Source organism: Choloepus didactylus, chromosome 6 (genome assembly GCF_015220235.1).
Source record: "Choloepus didactylus isolate mChoDid1 chromosome 6, mChoDid1.pri, whole genome shotgun sequence".
NCBI classification, from domain to species: Eukaryota; Metazoa; Chordata; class Mammalia; order Pilosa; family Megalonychidae; genus Choloepus; species Choloepus didactylus.
In genome coordinates, this window is record NC_051312.1 from 69698118 (window position 1) to 69721669 (window position 23552).

The 23552-nt window shown below is 50.3% G+C and overlaps 1 protein-coding gene across 1 annotated transcript in view; it reads left to right on the forward strand.

Annotated features, from left to right (window-relative positions):
- The window catches only part of DKK3 (dickkopf WNT signaling pathway inhibitor 3), a 49137-nt gene extending 29559 nt beyond the window's left edge, over window positions 1–19578 (forward strand). Inside the window, exons 5-8 of the mRNA XM_037840160.1 lie at window positions 13702–13794; window positions 16032–16176; window positions 17143–17299; window positions 17909–19578. Of these exons, the coding sequence (XP_037696088.1) occupies window positions 13702–13794; window positions 16032–16176; window positions 17143–17299; window positions 17909–18119 (606 nt within the window). The 3' untranslated portion in view covers window positions 18120–19578. The remainder of the gene's footprint in view (window positions 1–13701; window positions 13795–16031; window positions 16177–17142; window positions 17300–17908) is intronic.
- Window positions 19579–23552: the final 3974 nt, after the last annotated feature.

Here is a 23552-nt window from a genome sequence, read left to right on the forward strand (position 1 = left end):
TCTCTAGGGCAGATGCTGACAGCAATGGGAACTCTGATTCTGGTTGCATGTGTTGCAAAAAGATACCAAAGCCTGGCAGGATTGGAGGCAAGGGAATGCAGGATGTGGATGATGATGTGAACTAGACAGCTATTTCCACACTGTGGTGGATTGGATTGCGTACCCCAGTTTGGACTTGTTCTTGGTCTTGGTCCTCATTCTGGTGAGCGTGGGCGCATTGTAAATAGGATCTCTTAATGAGTTACTTCAGTTAATATGTGGCCCAACTGAATCAGGCTGGGCTTTAATCTGGATGACTGGAGCCCTTTATAAACAGAATGAGATTCAGATCCTATTGGAAGAAGCTGGAAGTCAATGGAACCTGGAAGAGAAAGGAGAAGACATTGCCGTGTACATTGCCATGCGACAGAAAAGCCAAGGACCAATGAATGCCAGCATTCAGCCCCAGAATGTCACAATCTTCAGGGAGAAAGCACTGGTTTGCTGACACTTCAGTTTTAGACTTCTAGCCTCAAAGCCATGAGCCAGTAAATTTAAACCATCCCATTGTGTGGTATTTGTTTTAGCAGCTGGGAAACTAAGACAAACCCTTAAACTGGAAAAAGGGGAAGAGGAAGATGATGGAAATTTGCCTGAGGAGGCTGAGTTTACTGATAAGAGGCCAGAAGAGGTAAAGCAGATGGAGCTTCAGACCAAATGGAAGACTGTGGGAAACAAGAGTGAAGACCTGTCTTCCCATAGACTTTTCCTTCATGACTTCCTGGATCCATCTCCTAGGAGATCTATCACAACACCCTAGATCCTTCTCTCCATAGAAGAACCTGTCATCTCACCTCGGGAAGACTTGTCACAGTTCCACATGTTGGCTCCTCCTAGGAGAGCATGGTCTTCCAACAGGGCCTATGATGTCAGTCTGACACATCTTAGAGAACAAGGGGCTCCTGGCTTCTCAGACACATCACAACCTAGGAGTGCCCACCGTGGCTCCTCAGATGTGGCTTCTGATGTCCACCATTCACTGCCCACAATATTTATTTTAAAATAGTGACAGCATAAGGACCCTCACCATGGGCTTCCAGCATCATGGGGATCAAGGGTCGGATTGGGGAGGTGCCCTCCTTCTCAGAGATCAGTCAAGACCGCACAGTGCACTTCCAGCAGCTGGGTCTTCAACATCAACAAGGATTTATATTTTATGAATAGGAAGGCTAACTCTGCCTGCCTTAATGGTGAGGGGAGATGTCTAGTCAAGGAAAACAGCATCAAACCAGTTTCGCCTGGAGAGCAGCCAAGGTGGCCAAGGGGGCTATCGTCTAGCCAAGGCCAGAGAAGGACAAAGTAGGAATGAAAAGGTTCATGCAATCAGCTGTCTGAGCTATAAAGTGACCAAGCAGGGGGATATGGAGATAGGCCCCCTCTTTCTAAACTGGGGGCATCATGTCCTGCCATGCTTCTTGTCAGCCTTCCTGCAGAGGATGGAGCCCCCAGTAGAGGCACTGGCAATGCCTGCTGGCAGATGCTGAGCCATGAGACCATAGCCTTCAAGGTGCTGAGCAGGAACATTGATAAGGCAAAGGGCACATTTTGGATGCACTGGGTCCTGGCTATCTATTACATGTATTACGCTCATGGACTCTGAGTTAGGAATATGAACATGGTACAGAGGGGATGGTTTGGCTTTACTCCTCAGTATCTGAGGCCTCAGACACTAAGCTGCAGATAATTCAATATCCAAGGCTGGAATCTTTAAAGGGTCTTTTCATTCATGCTCTGGGTGTGAGTTGAGACCTCAGCTGGGGCAAGAGCCTGAAACACCCACACGTGGTGTCTTCCTGAAGCCTGGACTTTCTCACAACATGATGTCTTAGTTCAAAGGCTGAATATCCCATGAGAAAGAGAACCAGATGGACGCGATAGTGCCTTTTGTGACCTAATCTTGAAAATCATGCAGCAACTTTTCTCCTCCATTCTGTTTCATTAGAAGTGAGTCACGAAAACCTGAGTCCTGTTCTGGGGTAGGGATGTGGTGGTTGGATGGGGGTGGAAGGGCATGCTGCACTTCCAGTATCCTCCTACTGCCTGTTTCCAGAGCTAATCTCTGGATTCAAAGATGCTGTAACAGTTTTGGGTGGAGCAGAGGCCAGCGATCAAGGCCAGGTCTCTGGGGCTTTGGGAATTGAGTAGGCGAGGGCATTGGGCAACAGGCTCTGGCTCTCAGGCATTTCCCACCATGGCTTGGCTAGAAGCCCTGTGAACCCGCCAGCCACAGGTCGTCTTGGTTGCTGGCTGGATGGGGTCACACCCCTCAGAGAGAAAAGCCAATTGTGGACACTCACAGCCCTGACAACCTGAATCTTGGCTTTCCCAGTGTGGGTCTTGGCAAGTCTTATAAATGCTTGTGAGCCCTTTGAGCCCAAACTTATTCCTCTCTCCCGTCAGTGGTTACTGGGGTGGACACTGAGGGCTGGGGGGCACCAAGGAGAGAGATCCTAGCTGCCTAGTGGGGAGAAAGACTGGGAGGAGATATTTGAGCTGCACCTTAAAGATGAATCAGGGGCTGTCAGCAGATAAGGAAGGTGAGTATATCCTAGAAGCAGGGATCAAAATTTGGGTTTTAGGGTTCGTAGGGAGGGAATTCAGGAAATCAGGCTAGAAAGCAGGTTGGGAACTGACCCTTAAGGGCTCTGTTTGCCACGCGGTTTGGATTCCAGGCCATGGGGGGCGAGGAAGATAGAAAGGAATCCAGTTGCAGGGTAGAGTGTCCTCATGGTGAAGGTCTCACAAGGACTCACAACTTTGGTGAATTTTCTAGGGTCCAGGACCCTGGAGCCCTGCAGGTCCAGAAACTGGACATTCAAACCCTTTGCTAACTAAATTCAGTCCTCATTAATGTGCAAGCCAAAGCCAGGTTATTAATATGCAGGGCTTGAGGAACATCCCTTTCCAGTAGCAGGAATGTCGAGACCCCCATCCAGGACTTCCCCTTTCTGGGGTCAAGGTCCTGTCTGAGGGTTGCTAGATGAGTGAGAAATAAAGCAAAGGGAGGTAGATATTGTTGGGCAGTATTTTGTGGGTGTCCAGATGCTGCCTGGTGCAGCCAGAGCAGAGAGCTCCCCAATAACCTCCCCCTGGTCACTGGAGGATATACCTGTGTCTTTACTCATTCCTCCCTTGTCACATCGTTTTATTACACCAGTATCACATGTAGTCCAACCGTCCCCAGGACCCAGAAGGCAAACTGTCTCCTCCCATTATATGTTGATTGAATTAGTCCAACCCTCAGTGTTCCAGAACAGTCAGACTGCGTCTGTGATATTGGCTGGAGCAGCTTTCAGAACAATTATAATTAGGGACATGCATAATCAGGTTTGTGTTTTAGGAAAATGACTTGTGCTGCAGCAAGAGGCCTGGCAGAGGGAGAGAGGTTGGAGGCTGGAGCCAGCCTCTTTGTTACCACAATTGTGCACACTATGGGGTGTGATCTCGGCAGGGGGAGGAGGGGACCATCTGTGAAGGCAGTGCGGCCCTCCCCTGCCTGGGAGGAAACCCTGTTCTCAGGTCCAAGGCTGAGAGTGAGCCCCAAACCATAGGGCTGGGGCTAGTGCAATAAGAGCCCCCACCCCTCTACACCCCTAGCTGGAGTTGGGCAGGAATGAAGACCTTTCAAGAGGGCTGAGTTTGAAAGGAATGAAGCTGGCCTTGTTTCTTTCTGGTTCTCAGTGTTTTCTCCTGGGATCTGGATCCAGATTCAGTTCTTGGGAACCTGGCAAGAACTCGGCTCTCTGCCTGTTACCAGAAGCGTTTCTTCCAGATCACATGTGGGGCTCAGACTGACCAGGGCACGGGCCTTCCCCTGCTGGTCCGCAGACTGAATCTTGACACTGCAGGGCTTTCCAGCCTAGAGTTCGCAGCACCAGGGCTCCTGCAGGTTCTCTGCAGAGAGGCCACTAGCTCAAGAGATGTCTATTTCTGACGAGGCCTCAGCCTTGCCCGGCCTCCATTTTCCTGGCATGAGGGGAGGGTGTTGCAGCTCTTTGGGGTGAGAGAGCAGAGGACAGTTGAGCACCAGAGTGGATGGGCAAAAACTGGAGCAGCTGGGAAAGTTTGGGGTTCTCACTCTTCTGTTCAATAGGGAATTGAGCCTTTCTCTGCGAGGGGATTCTGCTCCCCACTTCCGTTGCAGCTCTTACTCAAGAGAAAGGCTCATTGTCAGAGGCAGGGCTGGTTGGGGAGGGAGAGGCCACGGGAGACACAGGGCCTGGGCAGCTTCCTGGATCCTGGGCTCTCATTTACAGTCAACATAGGGGAAGGGGTAGGAGGTCTGGGGTCACAGTCCAGCTCCAACACTTGCTAGTTGAGGGACTTTGGGCAAGTTACTTAACCTTTCTGTGCCTCAGTTTCCTCATCTGTAAAACAGAAAGGAGTAATAACAGCACTTCTCTTAATGGGTTTTTGTGAGGATTACATGAATTAATGCTTGGGGCATAGGGCTGCTCTGGCACGTAAGCCGCACGCTATGAGTGTTGTTTCTTGTTTCCGTGGTTGTTTCATGATTACAGTCATCATCATCATGTAGAATCCGGAGGCCTTTCCTCCAAGGACAGGAGCTCCCCCCGCTCACAGAGCTGTGGAGGTACGAGCCAGAACCTGGGCCGGCGGGGAGGTGGGTGGGCAGCGCTCCTTGGCCTCCTCCTGAGGAAGACTCACTGGTCTTCTGCTCCCGGCCAAGGGCCCAAGGTCAGGCGCAGGCTCCCTGGTGTCCCTGTGGGTTTTTCTTTGCAGATGTTTTTGGGGCCACCCCACTTCCTGTGTCTGCTGGCTGTTCTGACCCCTCTCTCTCCTCCTTCTCCTGCCCAAGGCCAATACCACTCTTTCTTCCAAGAGACACACCTGTGGAATCTCCCCCTGATGATGGCGTTGCTAGATAAAATATGGGACACCCGGTGAAACGTGAATTTCAGTTAAACAGAAAATAATTTTTAGTATAAGCCTGTCCCATGTGATATTAGGCACATACTAAATGTTGGGGATTGAATTGTCTCCCCAAAAGGCATGCTTAGGTCCCAACCCTGGTCCTGTGTGTGTGGACTCATTGTTAGTAGGACTTTGACGATGTTATTAGTTAAGGTGTGCCCAGACTGAATGAGAGTGGGTCTTAATCCAATATGGCTGAAGTCCTTACAAGCAAAGGAAATTGGATGCGAGAGAGAGAAGCCACAGGGAGCAGCCAGAAGCTGAAAGTCAACAGAACCCAGAAGAGAAAGGAGAAGATGCCACCAGGTACATTGCCATGTGACGGAAAAGCCAAGGAACTCCAAAGATTGCCGGCCAGCCACAAGATACCGATCACAGGAGGAAGCAAGCCTTCCAGCCTCTGAAACCGGGAGCCAATGAAATCCTGTTAAGCCATCCCACTGTATGGTATTTGTTTTGGCAGTTAGGAAACTACAACACTATACTAAAATATTATTCATTGTTTATCTGAAATTCAAACTTCACTGGATATTAGTTAGGGTTCTCTAGGGAAACAGAATCAACAAGGGATATCTAAATAAAAGATTTTATAAAAGTGTCTCACGCAACTGTGGGTATGCACGAGTCCAAATTCTAGGGCAGGCAGTGAACTGGCAACTCCAATGAGAGTGTTTGATGAACTACTCCGGAAACGCTTCACTGGTTAGCTGAAGAAGTGAAGGTCCTCTATCTGTCTCACTTAAAAGTCTTCAACTGATTGGATTAAATCCAGCTGATCGCTTTCTCTCATTGTGGAAGACACACCCTTCGTGGGTGTAATCAGTCACAGCTGCAGCCAATTGACTGATGATTTAATAACCCAGTCTTCTGGTTTATTAACCAGCCACAAATGTCCTTGCAGTAATGGTTAGGCCAGTGCTTGCTTGACCAGACACCTGGGCACCATCACCTGGCCAAGCTGACACATGAACCTAACTGTCACACCCTGTATTTTTATTTTCTAAATCTGGCAACTCTGCTTTGAGAGCCCTGAAACTACCGGTTCTCATGCAAGCCTGAACAAAAAGATGGGGGCAGGGTAGGTGTCCTCATGCAGGAGACCAGGATGTGCTGCAGGATGTGGCTCCGTGACGTGGCTCCATGACATTGTTGAGGATGCTTTTGGACCAGGCTCCTGATGACTTGAGCGGCAGCTTTTCTCTACACACGGAGCACTTACTTATCTTAGGTGTGTTTGGTGAAGGATAGACCCGGGTGAAGCCCAGGCACACACCCTCACCATCTGCCTTTGGAATAGGGGATGAGGCCTGTGCAGACCCAGAGATCCCAAAAAGTGTGAGAGGTGAAGGAGAAGGTAGGGAGGGCTCTCGCCCCTGCTTCTAGCCCAGGCCGGGCGACAGGCACTCAATTGATTAGATATGACTTGAGAACACGGAGAAGAAATCTCCTTTGGAATTAAATATGGGTTTAATCTCTTCAGAGGAAATGTCGCTCAGGCGAAAAGAATGTGTTGGGAAGCTCTGTGAATGTGAGGCCAGCTGTCTCTGAGCCCGGATGAGATTCCTGGACGAGGGAACAAGCTTCCCTCTGGAACACCCGCTTTCTCCATCTCTAAAGAGAGTCTCCTGGAGAGGCTGGTGGAGAGAGGGCCGCATGTGTCTGTGGGAAGGGGGCAGGAGGAGAGAGAACTCAGGACTATTTCCCGAATGATCAGACGCAGAAGGGTTGGGGGTGGGGAGTTCTGCCTGCCGGGTTTGCCGAGTCCAGCTGGGGGAAGCTTTTTCCTCTTTCATGGGCTCTGTGACTTGTGGAAGAAATAGTTGGCAGGAGCAGCCCCCGGAGACCCAAGCTAAGCCAGCCTGCCCTTCTGTGGAAGCAACACTTTTGCAGATGCTGGCACTTTGCGATAATAATAGCTGGCATCGGAACCAGGGCTCCTGGCTCCCACCTGTATTTTTCCATTGTGTAGTCTCGACAGTGTGGGTCAGGCTAGAAGCCTTGGGGAGGTTTGGGGCCCCTGCCCTCCCTGCGCTGGATGAGTTTCCAGTGTGGGGTCTGGGAGACGCTGGGGAGCCCTGCTATGTTTGGGACAAATGTACATTTTACAGGCTCCTGTGTTTATTAAAAGGTCAAAAGGGGACTCTGAGGAATGGGGAAAATCTGGCATGGAAATCCCATAGAATAAAGGGTAGGTTTCTTGCCACTGTCCTCAGAGCACCTTTCCGAACCCTCCAGCTCATCAGGTTCCTTGCACCAGGGGCCCAGCCGGTGGCCTCTGTCCCTCTCCCCCTGGAGCTGCAGAGCTCCCCTCTGCCTCATGCTGTGACCTCCTACCCCCCATGCCAGAGCCCCCAGCCCAGCCCACCTGCTCCCCAGGGTCTGCCTCTGTCCCCAGAGAGCACTGGGTGGGAGTCAAGCAGAACTTGCCTTCAGTCCTGGCCCTGCCACTTCCCACCTGTGCCCTTGGCAGGTGACTCTATGTCATGGCCTCGGTTTCCTGTCTGTAAAATGGGGCTTCTCACTGAAGACAGTTGTGAGGATGGAATGAGATCTTGGAGGCCAAGATTTATCATGGGGCTACTGAATCCGTGTTTATTTTATTTTATTTTATTTTTTTGCCCCCTGCATGCCCGCTTGTCCTGCTTGGTCAGGCAATGAGTCCTGGGCCTTCCTGTGGTCTGTACAGCTGTCCTCCTCCCTCCCTTCTTCTCCAGAGCACAGAGCTCTGGGTCAAGCAGGAGGTTGTCTTGTGCTGATGGATTGAGGTTGCTATTCTGGCTTGAGCCTGGTAATCTGGGCCTTTTCAGTAAAAGAAGATTTCAGTAATATGAGATCTGTTGTTCCAAAACGAAGCTCCAGAGGTTGCTTGAGCCTTTCCATACCAGCTTTTTAGCTGCTACCATGAGCTAAGCACTGTGAATACAGAGATGCACTCGGGGTTAAATCTCTGGGTGTAGACTGTTCCAAGGGCCATGTGTGTATTCTCTGTTAATCTTGCCAACAGCCCTATGAGGTTTCCAATTTTACAAGGAGGAAATGGGCACAGAGAGGCTAAGTAATCTGCCCAAGAGCACACAGCTTGTAAGTGAACCAGCACTGAACCCAGGCATGGGCTCCCGAGTGAACTAACATTGAACCCAGACATGGGTCCCACTCCATGCCATGCAATGTTGAGGGAGTAGAGGGGAAAAAAAAGAGCAGCCGGAAAGTTTGGTGGGCTCAGCCTGGAGCCTGTACATGGAGGTATGGGAGCAGAGTGAGAGAAGTGGGAGCCCTCCCGGTTTGTCCGGGACTTTCCCCATTACCCCTCAAAGTCCCACATCCTGGGAACCCCTCAGTCCTGGACAAGTCGGGAAGGTTGGTCATTCTACCCCACAACCACTCTTCTCTGTAGGGTGGTTGCTTTTCTTCCTGTGGACCATTTCTGCTCAAGAGGGCATCTGGGACAGAGCTGCCTCCCAGCCCCAGGGGTCAGAGAACAGCCCAGGTCCAAGGGCAACATACGTTTATATCACTGATGGTTCCATCCGCTCATCCTGGGAACAGTCTGGACCTGGCCCCACCACCCCATTCCCCTGGGGCCAGGAGATGACCATCCACAGACCTCCCTGAGCCAGCAGGTGAGGGTGGGGCCGCCAGGGTCTAGAGCTTCTTGGAGGTCGGTGGGCACAGTCCGTAACCGCTTTGGTTGGTGGTTCAGCACCCTTCAAAACGTGCCAGCCAGCGCCTCTGTGCCTCACCACTGGTCCCTTCCTCTCACTCACCACCCAGCAGGCGGATGCTGAGGGCTCGGGACTGGGGGCCGAAGAGCCAAAACGAGACATTTGGGCTTCTGGCTTGTTTGTGGGAAGGGGCTGGGCTTCCTGAGGAGGGTGGGAAAACAGAGCCCCAGTGCGAGAATCCAGGGTGCACAGCAGAAGCAATCCCCCCCCCCCCCACGGAAGCCAAAAAGCCCCTTGGCAAGCCACTTGCTGTTGTTTTCTCCCTATGTCTGGCTTCTGCCTCCTCAGAGCCTCTCTCCCCTGATAAACTCTGAACTGGAAAATCGAAGACTTCATACAGCTCCTTTGCCAGTTTCCACTATTTCATGAGGATGTCTCAGCACCAGGGAGGTTCCAGGCCCAGCCTCCCTGCCAAATCCATTCTGTGGTCCCCGTCAGCCCGGCCTCCTCGCCAGTGTCTGGGCGCGAGCCTTGAGAACAGAGGCCCGGGGGGTCCTCTGGCCAGCACTTTCTAAATATAGCTCCCTCCTCTGACAACAGAGCAGCCATACTCTGATGCTCTGAATGGCTTCCGTCCTGACGCCAGCTTCTAGGCTGTTTGTCAGGCTCCCCTCCCACGGTCGGGGGGAGGAGCGGGGCAGACAGGGAGTGGTGGGATGTGAGAGGAGCCCGTTGAAGCCTGTGCAGCCGGCTTTTGTCTTTGGGCCATAAGTGGCATTTAGGCTCCGACGCCCAGGGATACGGCCTCGGCATAGTTCCTGCCTTCTGTTCTTGGGGCTGTGTGGGGCCTGGGGCCCTGCTCCAAGCAGGCTCTGAGGGAGAGAGGGAGGTTGGCGCTGAAGGGAGGGAAAAATGTTTTCCCCAGAGGAAGTGGAAAGACCCTGTCTTCGGAGTCAGGCTGCCTGGCTTGGAATCTTGAGTCCACCACTGGCAAGCTGGGTGACTTTGGACAGGTCCTTTGCCTTCACATCTGTGAAGTGGGGATACTGATACCTGTGTTGAGGAGATTAAAGAGAATTTGTGCAGAGTGTCTGGCCTTGGTGGACCCTAACATGCCGGGCTCTGGGCGGGATAAATGGGAGGAGTTGCAGCCAATGAAGGACGAGCATTTATCCCACATGGCATTTCGCTTGTGTGCTCTGCAGGGCTGGGGCAAGGACCTGTCTTCTGCCCTTGGTGTGACTTCAGTTTAGCGTCAGTGTAGAATGATGACAGTTTTTAAGAGGCATTCCAAAGGGCCCCTGGAAATGATGGTTGCACATCCACAAGAGGCAAGCTGGTGGACTTGGTTATAACCAGTGCAGCTCTCTGTAGATCCCTGAGTCCCGACTCGCACATAATCAAGGAGGTAAAAGCAAGCTTTTTCTGGGGGAGGTCGTGCTGAACCAACTGACCAGAGCTCTAATAGGTAGCAAAAAACAGGTCAGCAAAGAACACCAGTGGCTTTAATGTATTTCGATTTTTCAAACGTCTTGGATAAGGTTCCATGCCAGATTTTGTTTTGTACTTGAAGAAAAATTCACTGCTTTGTTGTGGCTTTGCGGGGAATGCTTTGTCATGTGTAGGAGCCAGTTTAGGAAATGGAAGATATTCCTAAAGATAAACTTTTCTCGATGGAGAATTGTTAACAGCACTTGGTGCTGGAAGGATCTTAGCTCATATTTTTAAATTAAATATCTGGAAGAGGAAGTGCACAATGAAAAGTCCAAGTCTCCAGCGGCTTTTGGGTAATGAGAAACCAAATTAATGGAATATACTTGTTTTTTCTTTGGTTTGTAAAGCATTGCTAACGATTAGATTTTGCTAGCTTCTTTGCCACAGTAACATCTAGGTGGTTTTATCTATTCAGCACATATCCGTTGCATGCCCAATAGGTGCCAAGGGCTATGAAGAGCACAGGCATGTATTATGCATGTTGTTACTCTGCTTTACAAAAGTGGGCCCGTAAGGTTTTTCCACTTGCTTGTTTTATTTAATGATGAATTTTGGAAATCACTATGTAAAGATCCTATCTCTCCATGAAATGACTGTACAATAATTAATTATCCAGTCCCCTCTTGTTGGACATTTCAGTTATTTCTGGATTATAAATAATATAACAATGCGGCTTTGAACATCTTGTATTCATCTATTTGCTCACATGGACATGTATTTCTGAGGAGAACCACCTGAGAAAATTACTGATCAAGGGATATGGGCATTTAAAATTTTGATAGACGCTGATGAATTGCACCCCCTCCAATCTAGTTCAGTTTTAATCATCCCCAAAATGCATGACATTGTTCATTTCCTCAAACCCCTACCAACACTGGATATTTTATTAGTTTACTATTGCTGCTGTAACAAATTACCATACCTTTAGTGGCTTAAAACAACACAGGTGTATTATCTTATAGTCCCGTGGGTCAGAAGTCCAACACAGGTCTCATTAGGCTGAAAAATCTAAGTGTTGGCAGGGCTGCCTTCCTCTCTAAGGGAAGTGGGGTTCCTTGCTTTTTCCATCCCCTATAGGCCACCCATGTTCCTTGGTTTGTCTCCCCTTTTACATCTTTCAAAGCCAGCAGTGGCCGGTGGAGTCTTTCCTACCTCACATCCCTCTGACATTGACTCTTCTTCTGCCTTCTCTGCCACTTTTAAGGACCCTTGTGATTATTTTGGGCCCACCCAGATCATCCAGGAAGCCCCTTATCTTCATTCATACCAGCCGATTAGCAATCACAGTCCCATCATCCTCTTGCCATGCAGCATAACAAACTCACAGATTCCAGGGAGAAGGATGTGGGCATGCTTAGGGGGCCATGATTCTGTCTGCCACAAGTATTATCAACCCTAAAAATGTTTTGTCTTCTAAGTGAAAAAAATGATATCCTGCTCCTTAAATTGCATGTCCTTGCTTATTGGCGAGGCTGAGCACCTTTTTCTAGGTGAAAAGGCATACATTTCTGCTTCTGTGCATTGTCTGTTCATATCCTTTGCCTCCTTTTCCACTTGGTTGTCTTTTGTTCCCAATGAATCATAAGAGCAGTAAATTCCCTGAGGGCGGGGTCAGTCTCTTCACCTTTCTATCCGCAGGGCCTGGCATCTGGCCTGGTGCAGAGAAGGGCTCTGCTGGCTTGGGCCCCTCCTCCCTCTCTGGTGTCTTCTCTCCTCACCCCATTCTCTCACTATACTGCTTTGGAAGAAAAGTCAGGAGCCTTCTCCCTTTAACTTCCTGCTGAGCTGCCTGAGTACTTTGTGTACAGGAGTTGCGTCTTGTGGTTTTCTTGCAGCCTTGCAGACGTTTCGTGCCATTTGAGCTCTGGGGTCAAGCAGACCCAGTGTCAAGCCCATGGCTCAGCTCCTGCTCTTGGGAGGTCATTCCAAAGCTCTCTAGCCTTGGTTTTTTCATCCATGGAAACAGTGATGGTAGGTTGCTGAGAATGGAACCAGGACGTTCTTTCTGGTTGCTCAGCTCCCAGTGCCCCATGGTATCATCAGTGCACTGGGCAGAGCTGCAGGAAGGAGCTTGGCGGCAGCTGCTGGGCGGTAATGAGAGAGACCCCCGGAGACACCGAGAAGCATAATTTTAGGCCATTTTGTAGGGTACCAGGAATTGTGATCTCCTTGGCCATTTTTGAGAAATTGCAGCAAAGATTTAAATTGCTTTTCAGTTATTTTGGGGGGTCAGACTTTGCCTCTTCTGAGGAAGGCCCAGAGGTATAAAATCCACCTTTTCAGATATGGCGTGCCCTGGGTCAGAGGGGGTGGCGGTTCCTTCCCTTCCCCAGGCCCTTCCAGAAGGGTTGCTGGGACCCCATAATGCCCCCCTCAGAAGAGCCTTCCTCATCTGCATGGCTCTTAGGCTGCAGCTCGAGCCCTGAGCAGCCCCCTTGGCTCATGGGCTGGTGTGGGAGAGTCTGCTCTACTGCCAGCTGGTCATGTTATCTCGGGGGAGTTTCCTGGTCTCTCCAAACCTCAGTGTCCCGATTGGCAACACAGTAGAGGTAATGTCCACCGGCCTGCTGAGATCACGGGTGTCAGATCCGGCCCAGTGCCTGGCACCATCAAGGTCGATGAATGGTTCTTTTCCTTTTTCCCCCCCTTCTGCCCTTTCCCTTACTCAAAACTGCTGGTTCCCAGGCTTGAACCTGACAGCAGGTCTCAGAGTGGAAGTGGCTCTGCTCTGTCAGGGTGACCGGAGACTCTGGCAGGGTCACACTGAGGGCCTGCCATGGCTGGTGGCCTCCTGTGGCCTCTCTTGGGGCCTCTCTCTTCTGGGTACTCGGCCTCCACGGTGGACAGATCCTCTTCCCTCCCTCGCTCCCTCCAGTTCACCACCGGAGCAGAGCTGCCAGCCACAAGGAGAAGGCACCTGGGCTGCGCGGGCTCAATCCTAGCCCCATCCCCACTTGGAAGCTGGCAACTGCCTTCGTCTCTGCCCGGCTCCTATTCCTAGGACTCCACGGAGGGCTGCCTCGGATGGGGCTGCAGCTGCAGGCACCGAGGCCTGATGGCGCAGCCCCTGCAGCCTGGTGCTTTCCATCACAGTCAGCAGGGCGCTTCAGGCCTGGACTTCATTAGCACTGTTTATTGGATCCATCTGCTCCGTGTGGAAGAGTAGCCCTTGAGCCTCAGTGCTCCCCGCCCTGGGTGTGTGTGGGAAAGGACTGCGCAACGGGCAGGGGATTGTGTGAATTGGGTGTGGGGGCCTTGAGGCTCTGGTCTGGGCTGTGCTCTGTGGGGGAGGCCCCGCTCAGCCCAGGTGGGAGTGGAGATGCCCAAGAGACATCTCTTCTGAGGTTGACGCCTTTGCAGGGCTCGGGAGCCAGTGAAGGAAGACCTTTCCTGAGCGTCCTGAGCCTGTGGGGTTGAGACTGGGGGATAAAAGTGGGGCATTGCCCTTCCAGGGCCCTGTGGGTCTGTCAACTTGCATTCCACACACTGCCCATGTAGCTTTGGGTTCCGCCCTCTGGGGACAGAAGCCAGCGAGACACACATTGATGAAGCTGCTCCCACCCCCCTCCAGGAATGCATCATTGATGAGGACTGCGGGCCGGGCAGGTACTGCCAGTTTTCCAGCTTTGAGTACACCTGCCAGCCGTGCCGGGAGCAGCAGACAGTGAGTGTGCCAGAGGCCCCAGTCCCAGGAAAGGGGACTGGGGGGAGGCCTCCTTGGGGGTTCCAGCACGTCCACACTTGGAAGTGCCTCTCAGTGATGGGGAGGGGGCTTTGTCAGGAGGGGCCCCCAATGGGGGTGACTCCTGGAGGGACGAGGAAGCCGTGCCAGGGCCTGGGATCGCAGGAGGCATCTGCAGTCCTGCTGCTGCACCCGCCCTGCCCATGACCCCTGGCCATGTCACCTGCCCCACCGATGGCCGAGAAGGGAAGAGAGGGGAGCAGAGACCCTACACATGTCGTTTCTCCTCAGGAAGACACATCCTAGTGGACACATCTGGTGATACTTCTGCAGCCTGGGCAGAGAAAAGGGCAGCCCCGCTCCTTCCTGGCCCACAGCCCACCCACCACGTACGCAAGGCCAAGGAGAGAAATGCTTTGTTCCCTTGGGCTTGAGAAATCCTGTTAGGCTGCTGTTAGCCACATTCCCTAAGTAAGCCTCGGTGCAGGCAGGCCTGGCCTGTGACATCCACCGACGTGGAAATGAGCACTCGATAACTGCCGACAGCTGAGTGCTGCCTGAGGGGCAGGCTCTGTGCTTTACCTGGTTCTCACGTTCAGTAGGACTGGGACAGAGGTGCTCTGTTCACGCCACTGTTCAGATGCATCTCCTAAGGCTCAGAGAGGCTGTGGAACTTGCCAAGACAACTGGGAGGCGTTGGAGCCAAGAGTCACTTTCAGGGAGGCCAGACTCCCAAGGCCATGACCTTGACCATTCCACTCTGCTGCATCTTTCACTGCCTCCTTTTCTAAACACACGTGTTTGTGTTTGCATATACATGTATATATACACATGCGTACATATACAAAAAAATACATACATATATGTATTTTGAAGATGGAGGTTGAGGACCCTCCTAATAAGGAGGGGTACTGAATTCTAATGAAACCATCTTCTAATGCATCTTCTTGGGACTTAAGGGGATCAACAAATAAAGCCCCTTTTGTCTGCCCAAGGAACTGTCAAAAGATAGTCACATGCTCCAGGCTGGTGGAGCTTACTGTGTCCCTTTATGAAGCTATTGTCCCTTTTTGAAGCTGTGGGAAATGAGGGTTAGAAGTATGGCAACAATGAGCTTCCTAAAATTGCTCCCAGAATTAGACAGACTGGCCCAGACAGAGCCAGAGCTGGGCCCCAGGGCCTCCTGTCACTCCTACAGGCCTGCTGTGGCTCCGGGGCTCATGCAGGCTTCCCTGCAGGCCGACAAGAGACCTGGGAGTGGGCAGCCCGAAGGGGCCGCACAGGGGGCTGGGGAGCCTGGAGGGAGGCAGGTGGCTGGATAGGGCAGGAGAGGCTGTGTTCCCTGCAGGCAGCAGATCTCATAGGAGAGGGCAGAGGAGGGCTGAACTATACTACCCAGTTCTTTCTCCCAATCTGACCAGTCTGGGTGGGGGAGAAGGAGGGGTCAGAAAGAGTCCAGAGTGCTTCCCTCTGGAACCAGCATGCACAGAGAAGCATGAGGCCAGGGGCCGTGGACCCTCCTTCTATCCAGCAGATATTTTGGACAAAGCCACTTTGGCTCACAGACTTTTCTTGTCATTTTCATTAGTAAGACAATAGCATGAGGATATGTTTGGGAAATAGAGGGGTTCTTACCACCCCAGCCCGGCCCCCTCTGTAGCAAGGCAGGTGCTGCTGCACTTTCCCAGCCTGCCCCACTCTGACCATGCTCCTATGTGCTATCCCAGCTACGTGGTCTGCTCCAGCTTGGGCCTTCATGTGCTCACAGCTTCTGCCTATCAGAATCATGCTCCTGGCTGCATTTTTGAGCCTCAAGCCAGCTTTCTTCCTGATCCAGGGACCCAATAAAAAGGGGACAAGGCACAGGTCTAGGGGAGTACCACAAAGACATCCTACCATCCTTTGCAAACTCTCAAGCTGAGAATGAAGACTGAAACATCTGACTCCCCTAGGAGCCATTTGCCCAGTGTTCAGACCCTTAGAATCTTGCCTGACAGACTCCTGCCTCTGCTCCCTTGACTTCCACTGGGAGCCCCACAGACAGCCTGTTTTCCCTGTAGGGCCTCTGCTTCCTTCTCTGTGCATTGTGAGGGTGTGGGCTGGATGGTCTCTGGCATCTACAGGCTGGGCAGGGCTGGGAGCTGTGATGGGGCCCAGTGCCTGGGGCTCTTAGCCCAGCTCCCAGGCTCAGGCTGTGGATTTTCCCCTCCTCCCTGCAGCGCTGCATCCGGGACAGTGAGTGCTGTGGAGACCAGCTGTGCACCTGGGGTCGCTGCACCAAAACGACCACCAAAGGCAGCAACGGGACCATCTGTGACAACCAGAGGGACTGCCAGCCCGGGCTGTGCTGTGCCTTCCAGAGAGGTGGGGGTTCCCCTCTGTGTCCAGGGGAAGCCCCTTCCTAGGCTCTGCCATATTGGGCCTCTTGGGGCCACATCCTTGCCAGCCTTTTGCAGGGCCCTGGGGTGGGAAGATGATCTTCCTTTTATTGTCCTGTTGATGCCTCAGAAATTCCTGTAGGATGCCTGAGCCCAGACGGGTGATGGGAAACTCCTGGGATTAAAGCAGCTCTTCCTGTCCTACTCCACCTCATTCCACAGTCCTCAGAGGAGCACCTGGCCCCAGTCCCTTTTGCCTGTGCATCGCTCCCTTCCACTCCCATCTTCCAGTCTCACTGCCCTTCCAGGGTGAGATCTGGTTGGGCTCTCTTTCCTTCCCACCAGAGTGTCTGAATATTTCTCCTTAGCACCCCTGTAGCATCTGCCTCCCCCAGGTCCCCAAGCCACCAGTACCTGCTGATACAGTAATTTTCCTAAAGGGTAACTTTTTGCTTATTGCTCCTCTGGGACCTGCAGTAGCTCCTGTTTTCTCCAATTTTAGCCAGACTCCTCAGTCTGCCTTACAAGGCCTCATACAACTCTAACTTACCTGTCCTCTTTTTTCCTTTCATAGCCCTCTGTCTGGGAATCTCACTGGGTCCAACTTTTCCCACTGAGCCCAACCCCCAGGCCTTTGTTGGTGCTGTGCCCCTGGCCTCGATGCCTTTGTTCCACTGTTTAGTTTTTCTGGACTTCTTTGGCTCTCAGCCCAGCACAAGCCTCCCCCAACCCCACCCCTTCTTCCAGGCAGTCCTCCCTGACCTCTCCAGTCCTCCTGGGTCATTCCCTCCTGACCCACTCTTGTTTCCTCACATGTCACCTCTTGAATCCTAACCTACAGTTGGGATTGAGGGTGGAAGGTTTGGGGCTGCAGCCCGTTGCTTTGCTCCATCCTTTGGGTGCCTGCCCACCTGGCACTGGGCACACAGGGGTGACTCTCGGCTGGTTCCAGGTCTGCTGTTTCCTGTGTGCACACCCCTGCCTGTGGAGGGTGAGCTCTGTCATGACCCTGCCAGCCGGCTCCTGGACCTCATCACCTGGGAGCTGGAGCCCTATGGAGCACTGGGCCGATGCCCATGTGCCAGTGGCCTCTTCTGCCAGCCCCACCGGTGAGCCCACCTGCCCTCCCCGTCAGGGTGCCGAGAGGGGATCAGGCATCATCCAGTGCGACAGGGACTCAGGAACAGAAGCAGGTTTTGTCTGGGGAGGTATAAATTCAGTTTAAGATAGATTTCATTTGAAGTATCCTTGGGTCTTCCAGATAGAGGGGTTCAGTCAGCAGTCAGATGTATAAGTCTGGGGCCTGGGAGAAAGTCTGGCCAAGAGGTATAGATTAGAGACTCATCTAGAAGGTGGTCAAAGTCTGAGAGTGGATGCAGGGATGCCCCAGGGAGAGAGCAGAGAGGGAGAAGAGCTGAGAGCTGAGGAGGGAGCCTTGGCCCATCAGCACTGAAGGACAAACAGAGAAGGAGCTGGCAACGGAGACCGAGAAGGTACAGTCAGAGAGGTAGGAGGACATCGAGGACCATGGGCCACAGAGGTGGAGGGATTGCCCACAGTGTCCCTGGATAGCATCAAGGCTGAGAAATGTCCACCTTTTCACACAGTGGCAAAGAGTAGTTTTAGGCCTGGCTTTCATGCCCCCAAGTTTAGAGACCGGCTTTGCTGCATTGAAAGATATGGCCTCAGCTGAACCCCAGCCCTCTGTCTCTTCCCAGCCACAGCCTGGTGTACGTGTGCAAGCCGGCCTTCGGTGGGGGCCGTGAGAAGGACAGAGAGAGCCTGCTGCCCAGAGAGGTCTTCGAGTTCGGAGATGGCTTCATGGCAGAAGTACGCAAGGAGCTGGAGAGCCTGGAGAGGAGCCTGTCTGAGGAGATGGTTCCCAAGGAGCTGGGTGTGGTCTCCGAGCTGCTGGAAGGAGAGATTTAGAGTCAGACCTGTTCTGCGGGTAGATGTGCAATAGAAATAGCTAATTTATTTCCCCAGGTGTGTCCTCCAGGTGTGACCAGGCTTCTTCCCATTTCCTCTTCCCAGTAAATTTTCCCTCAGCTTAAAACTTCTGCCTTGACAAAATGCAGTGCTGTGCATTGGTCCAACTCCCCCAGACTGCCCCCGCACCTCACAGTTCTGACGCTTGGGAAAGACAGGGATGGGAAGGGAGGAGGGTTCTGGAGTGAAGGCAGAACTGGGCTTCTAAACTTGGTCCAAATTATTGGCCATTTTGCCTCTAATGTTTGGCAGATGCCACGTTTTCGTCTCCATCGTTACAAGAATTGTTGGGGGGAAAGGGAGGGAAAAGGATGTGTAGGCCGCCATGAAGGGTTTTGGGGAAATGTTGACTCTTACAGATGCAGAGAAGAGCACCCTGTCTTGTAAACATAAACCTGGCAGAAATATAATACGTGAATTTTGTGTGTCATTCTTTCCATGGGCGGAGACGAACTGCCCTCTGCTACTGCAGATGAACTGTTCTAACTCTAACTCTGCATTATGTGCATTCATCCTTTCAGCAGTTTTACTCAGCTCCTACCTCTGTGCCAGGGCAGCATTTTCATATCAATTTACATTCTCACCACAGCCTGGGGAGGGAGGCATTATTCTACCCAGCTGTCAGGGACCTCAGAGGCTCAGAGAGTTCAAGGGACTTGCCCAAGTCACAGCTAGTGAAGACCAGAAGCAGGATTTTGGCTGGTGTGACTCCCAGCCCAGTGCTCTTTCCCCTATTCCATACTAGCCTCCAAGCCACCAACAGTTCCCCCAAATGGAGGGAAATGGGATTTTTCTTTTCTTTTCTTTTCTTTTCTTCCCTCCCTCCCTCCCTTCCTCCTTTCCTTCCTTCTTTGGCACATCTGGTATTAAAGTCAAACTAATCCATGCACCTCTATATGATTAAACTTCTACTGTTAGAATTAGTGGTGTTCTCACCTGTGTGTGGGCGGCCATCATCTAATGGAGACAAATGGTTTTGACACTGTCCCCTGTGGCAGTTACATTAATAACTTTGAAGTTACATGATTGGAGCATTATGTGTAAGTTAACTTGCCAGAAACAGAACTTGGGTAATTAAAGGGCCAGGATTATAAATAACATTTGCAAAATCACTCAGCAGTAACTGAAGACCATTATCAACCACATGGAGAAAATCAAACCAAGCAAGGCTCTATGAATTATGGTTGTAATATCCAAACCCTGAGAACACTGAACTCTGTGCCGTTCAACAGATGATATTTTCAGGCACCGTGAACTGTTTCCATCATGTATTCATCCAGAATTATTAAATTTTAAAGCTGCACATGATTGTATATGCATGCTTTCTTTGAGTTTTAAATTATGTATAAACACAAATGTTGCATTTAGAAATCAAACATAAATCACTTCAACTACTCTTCTATAGTTCTTGAACATTTTTTCTTTTGACTTTGAGTAAACATAAAACCTTCGCAGCTGGAAAAAATATAGAAATGACCTGCATTGTCAAACTCAAGAAGGTTTTCCAGATAGCTAAAGCACCCCTTGTTTAGCATCAAAATATTTTCAAAATCTTAATTTTTGGATGGGAATTAGTCTTAAGAGTGTAAATGCATTACTCTCTTCTGAAAAAGTAAGTGGAACATATGTGAACCTTTCCTGGGAGTCTTCTTGAATGAAATTGAGTTCTGGGCTATATAACACAAAAAGACTTTCAGGGGCCGTAATGATGAAGTTACTACATACGAAGGGTCAGCTGATTAGGCCCTCTACCCTATATTAGCTCAGTTAATCTGCATTGAATTCTGTGAATATTTTCTTCATTTAATAAAGAAATGGAGGCTTAAAGAAATTAAGTGATAGAGCTAGAAGGCAAACAAAAGCAGCATCTAGAAGAGTGTGCCCAGGATATACTAAGATCGAATATGGAACTGTACTTTCTTCAATGTCAAAAATCATCTAGACATCCTTACTTCACTTATTATCAGCAGATATTTACTGAGAACCTGCTCAGAAGCTAGGTGCTGGTCTAATGGGAGAGATACAGCTAAACCAAGAATGGCAAAACAAAAGCAGTCCAATATGGGAACAGAATGTTGTGGGAGCCTCAAAGGAGCACTTGGCTTGGGAGAGCTGAAATGTAAACTGGCTCTTGAAAGATAATAGGCATTTATCACAAGGCCAGAAGAAACAGGGCAGGGCATTCTGGGCTATGGGTAGAGTAGATGGCAAGAGAGAGCATGCCATCTAGGGGAAACTGCAAGCAATTCATATTGGCTGGAGGACAGGGGAGATTTGGGAAAGTGTTTGGAGAAGAGGTTGAATATTATTTCATTCAAAAAAATTTTTTTGAGCACCTATTATATAGTGTCAGACTGTATATTAGATTCTAGGGAGAATGAGCATAAAACTAGATCTGTTCTTCATGGATCATGTATGTGGTTTTATTATCCTGCCTCCATTCTGTTGTCATAGCCACAAAACTATAAGAGCATAAGGGGTTTGCAAAATATTTTGCTGAAATCCAGACATACAATAGCTGGTGTTATACTCACAATTCTAAATGAAATGTGTTAAGGGTTAGGTGAAGTTCAGCCCTTGAATCTTAACTGCTTGTCCTTCTCCCAGATCCAGAGTCCCCTGTCAAGGAAGCCACATGGCAGATACTGTTGGTTCAGCTACCCATCAGCTATTCCCAATCCTCGTTTCTTTGGCCTTTTCCCACTGCCACAGAGCCTGGAAGAAACAGACACTTGCATCCCCAGCCTCCCTCACATCCAGGGATGGTCACATGACCCAGATCTGGCTGAGGAGATGTAAGACTGCCAAGGGTTTTCAAGGAAGGACTTTTCTTTCCTGACTGATAAAAAAGTAAAGAGGCATGCAAGAAGAAAGCCCCTGCCCTGCACCCTTTCCCTTATTTCCTGCCTTTGAGTATAGGTGTTTTTAGGCTGTGTTTGGCACTCTGGCAGCCATCTTGTGATCATGTGGCAATAAAAGATGGCAGCATGAAGGAGTATTCATTTGCTACTGCTGTTTCTTAGTTTGCCAGCTCTGCTATCACAAATACCACACAATAGATTGGCTTAAACAATGGGAATTTGTTGGCTCATGGTTTTGAGGCTAGGAAAAGTCCCAAATCTCGATATTGTCAGGGCTTGCTTTCTCCCTGAAAACTGTAGAGCTCTGTTGCTGGCTGCAGGCCATACTTGGGGTTCCTTGGCCTTCCTGTCACATAGCAATGTCTTCTTTCTCTTCCAGGTTCTCACTGACTTCCTGCTTCTGCTTCTTTAAAAGGCCTGCAGTAATCTGGAGTAAGACCCACCCTCATTCAGTTGGCCCACACTTTACCTAAATATAACATCCTCAAGAGGTCTTATTTATAATGGGTTCATACCCACAGGAATGTGGATTAAGAACCTATCCAAATTGGGTACATAACTCAATTTACATGTTGCTGCAACAAATCATCACAAACTTGGTGGCTTAAAAATACTTTACCGTCTTGCAGTTCTGTAGGTTAGAACTCTGACATGGGTCTCACTGGGCTGGCAGGGCTGCATTCTGGAGGCTCTTGAGGAGAAGCTGTTTCCTTGCCTTTTTTAGCTGCTAGAGGTCACCTGCATTCCTTGGCTAGTGGCTTCCTTCCTCCATCTTCAAAACCAGCGATGAGTTGAGTCCTTCTCATGCAGCCATCTCTGTGGGTTTTTTTTTTTATTTTTTTAGCAGCTGGGAATGCCTGCTGTTAAAGATTTATGTGATTAGCTTGGGTCCATCTGTGTAATCCAGAATAATCTTCCCTTGTCTTTAACTTGAATCACATCTGCAAAATCTCTTTTGCCATATAAGGTAAAATATTCACAGGTTCTGGAGTTTAAGACATGGACATCTTTGGGGGTCATCATTCGGCCTAACAATTAGAGCCTAGGTCATTGATGACTTTAAGGAGGAAACCAATCCTGGTTCCAACCCTATCTGGGTTCCTTTTTCAGTGACAACCAATATTATTATAGGTGAAGCTGTTATTAGCCTTTTTGTTTTTGAAGCTAAAACACTCCTGATACAGGAGCCATTCACACAATGAACAATAGCCAAAGGGAGGGCAAAGTGCAGCTTTATTTAACTCAACCCACTCATGTCCCTGTTCCAGTGTTGAGTTCTGGGAATGGCTGGATTAGAAAATGAAGTTTGGGTGTGTGCTGCAGGCTCTGCATCTACTCCCCAGCCACCCACAGATGAGAATGCTGGCCTGCCACCCCCAGAGCCTTGGCTGAGCAGGCAGAGGAGGGTGATGGAGCAAAAATGATTGCCGTGCTGCTGACCCTGCTGTTTCTCCCCTGCCCGTTCGGTTTCTTCTAATACTCCTCCCTTCCCAGGAGGGTACTGCCTCACTAGACTGGTTCTTTGGGCTTTTGACACAGAGGTGAAAGAAAAGGATTCAGGGCAGGATGAGAGTTGAAGAAAGAAGCAAGAGAGCTGCTGTGTTGTGAGAAAAGTGGGCTGGATGAGAAAAGGGTAGTATTTCTGTGGTCTGTGTATCCCCTTCCAGATAGTCAAGAAATGCAACTAAATGAATTTAAGTTATTTTGAAATTAGTTTTCGACAGCTAGACTGGGTTTTTAAGTAGACAGCTAACTGCTATAGAGCGAGGCACGCTCCCACAGAGCTTGCTGAGGTGCCACTTCAGCAGAAGCAGTGCTACAATTGCCCCATATGACTAGAGAGGGGGTGAGAAATCACCTTTGGGGAAACTGCAGTGTTTGGGACATGGGCTATTCCCCTTCTTCACTGCCCATGAGGGAGGAGAAATTAGACTTGTTCCTTTGGCTGAAACCTCACCTGGGGGGTGGCTGTGCATGAGCTGCAAGAAACACACTGACTTGCCATGAACGTACCACACAGAAGGAACACTACGGAGAGATGGATTAATGCAACAGCCACGCAGACAGCAGGACAGGACACCTTTGAGTCCTCAGACATACATGAGAGGCAAAGATCGATTCTGACAGTACCCACATCCCTAGGGATAGGGGCATGAAGAAAGATGAAATTAGGGGTTGAAAACTTGCTGGGGACCACTGCAGCATGGGACAAAGTGGTACTTCAGAAGAATGTGGTATGATTCTGCAGCAGTTTGTAGGACAAGAGGTCTAGTCAAGTTCCCCAAGGGACTGCCAATACCTAGGGTGGCTGTTTGGATCTGAGTCCCTTCCTGGCAGGACTTGTGAGTCATCTACTTTCAAGTCTACAAAAGAGCTAACAGTGATAGGCAAAAGGGGATAGCAACCTCACTAACAGTAGGCTGCTCATGTAAACTGCTATCTTTTCCACCTCTTCCTTACCTGTTCCACCATCGGTAGAGCTGGTGCAGAAAGGAAGAGGGGACAAGGAGAG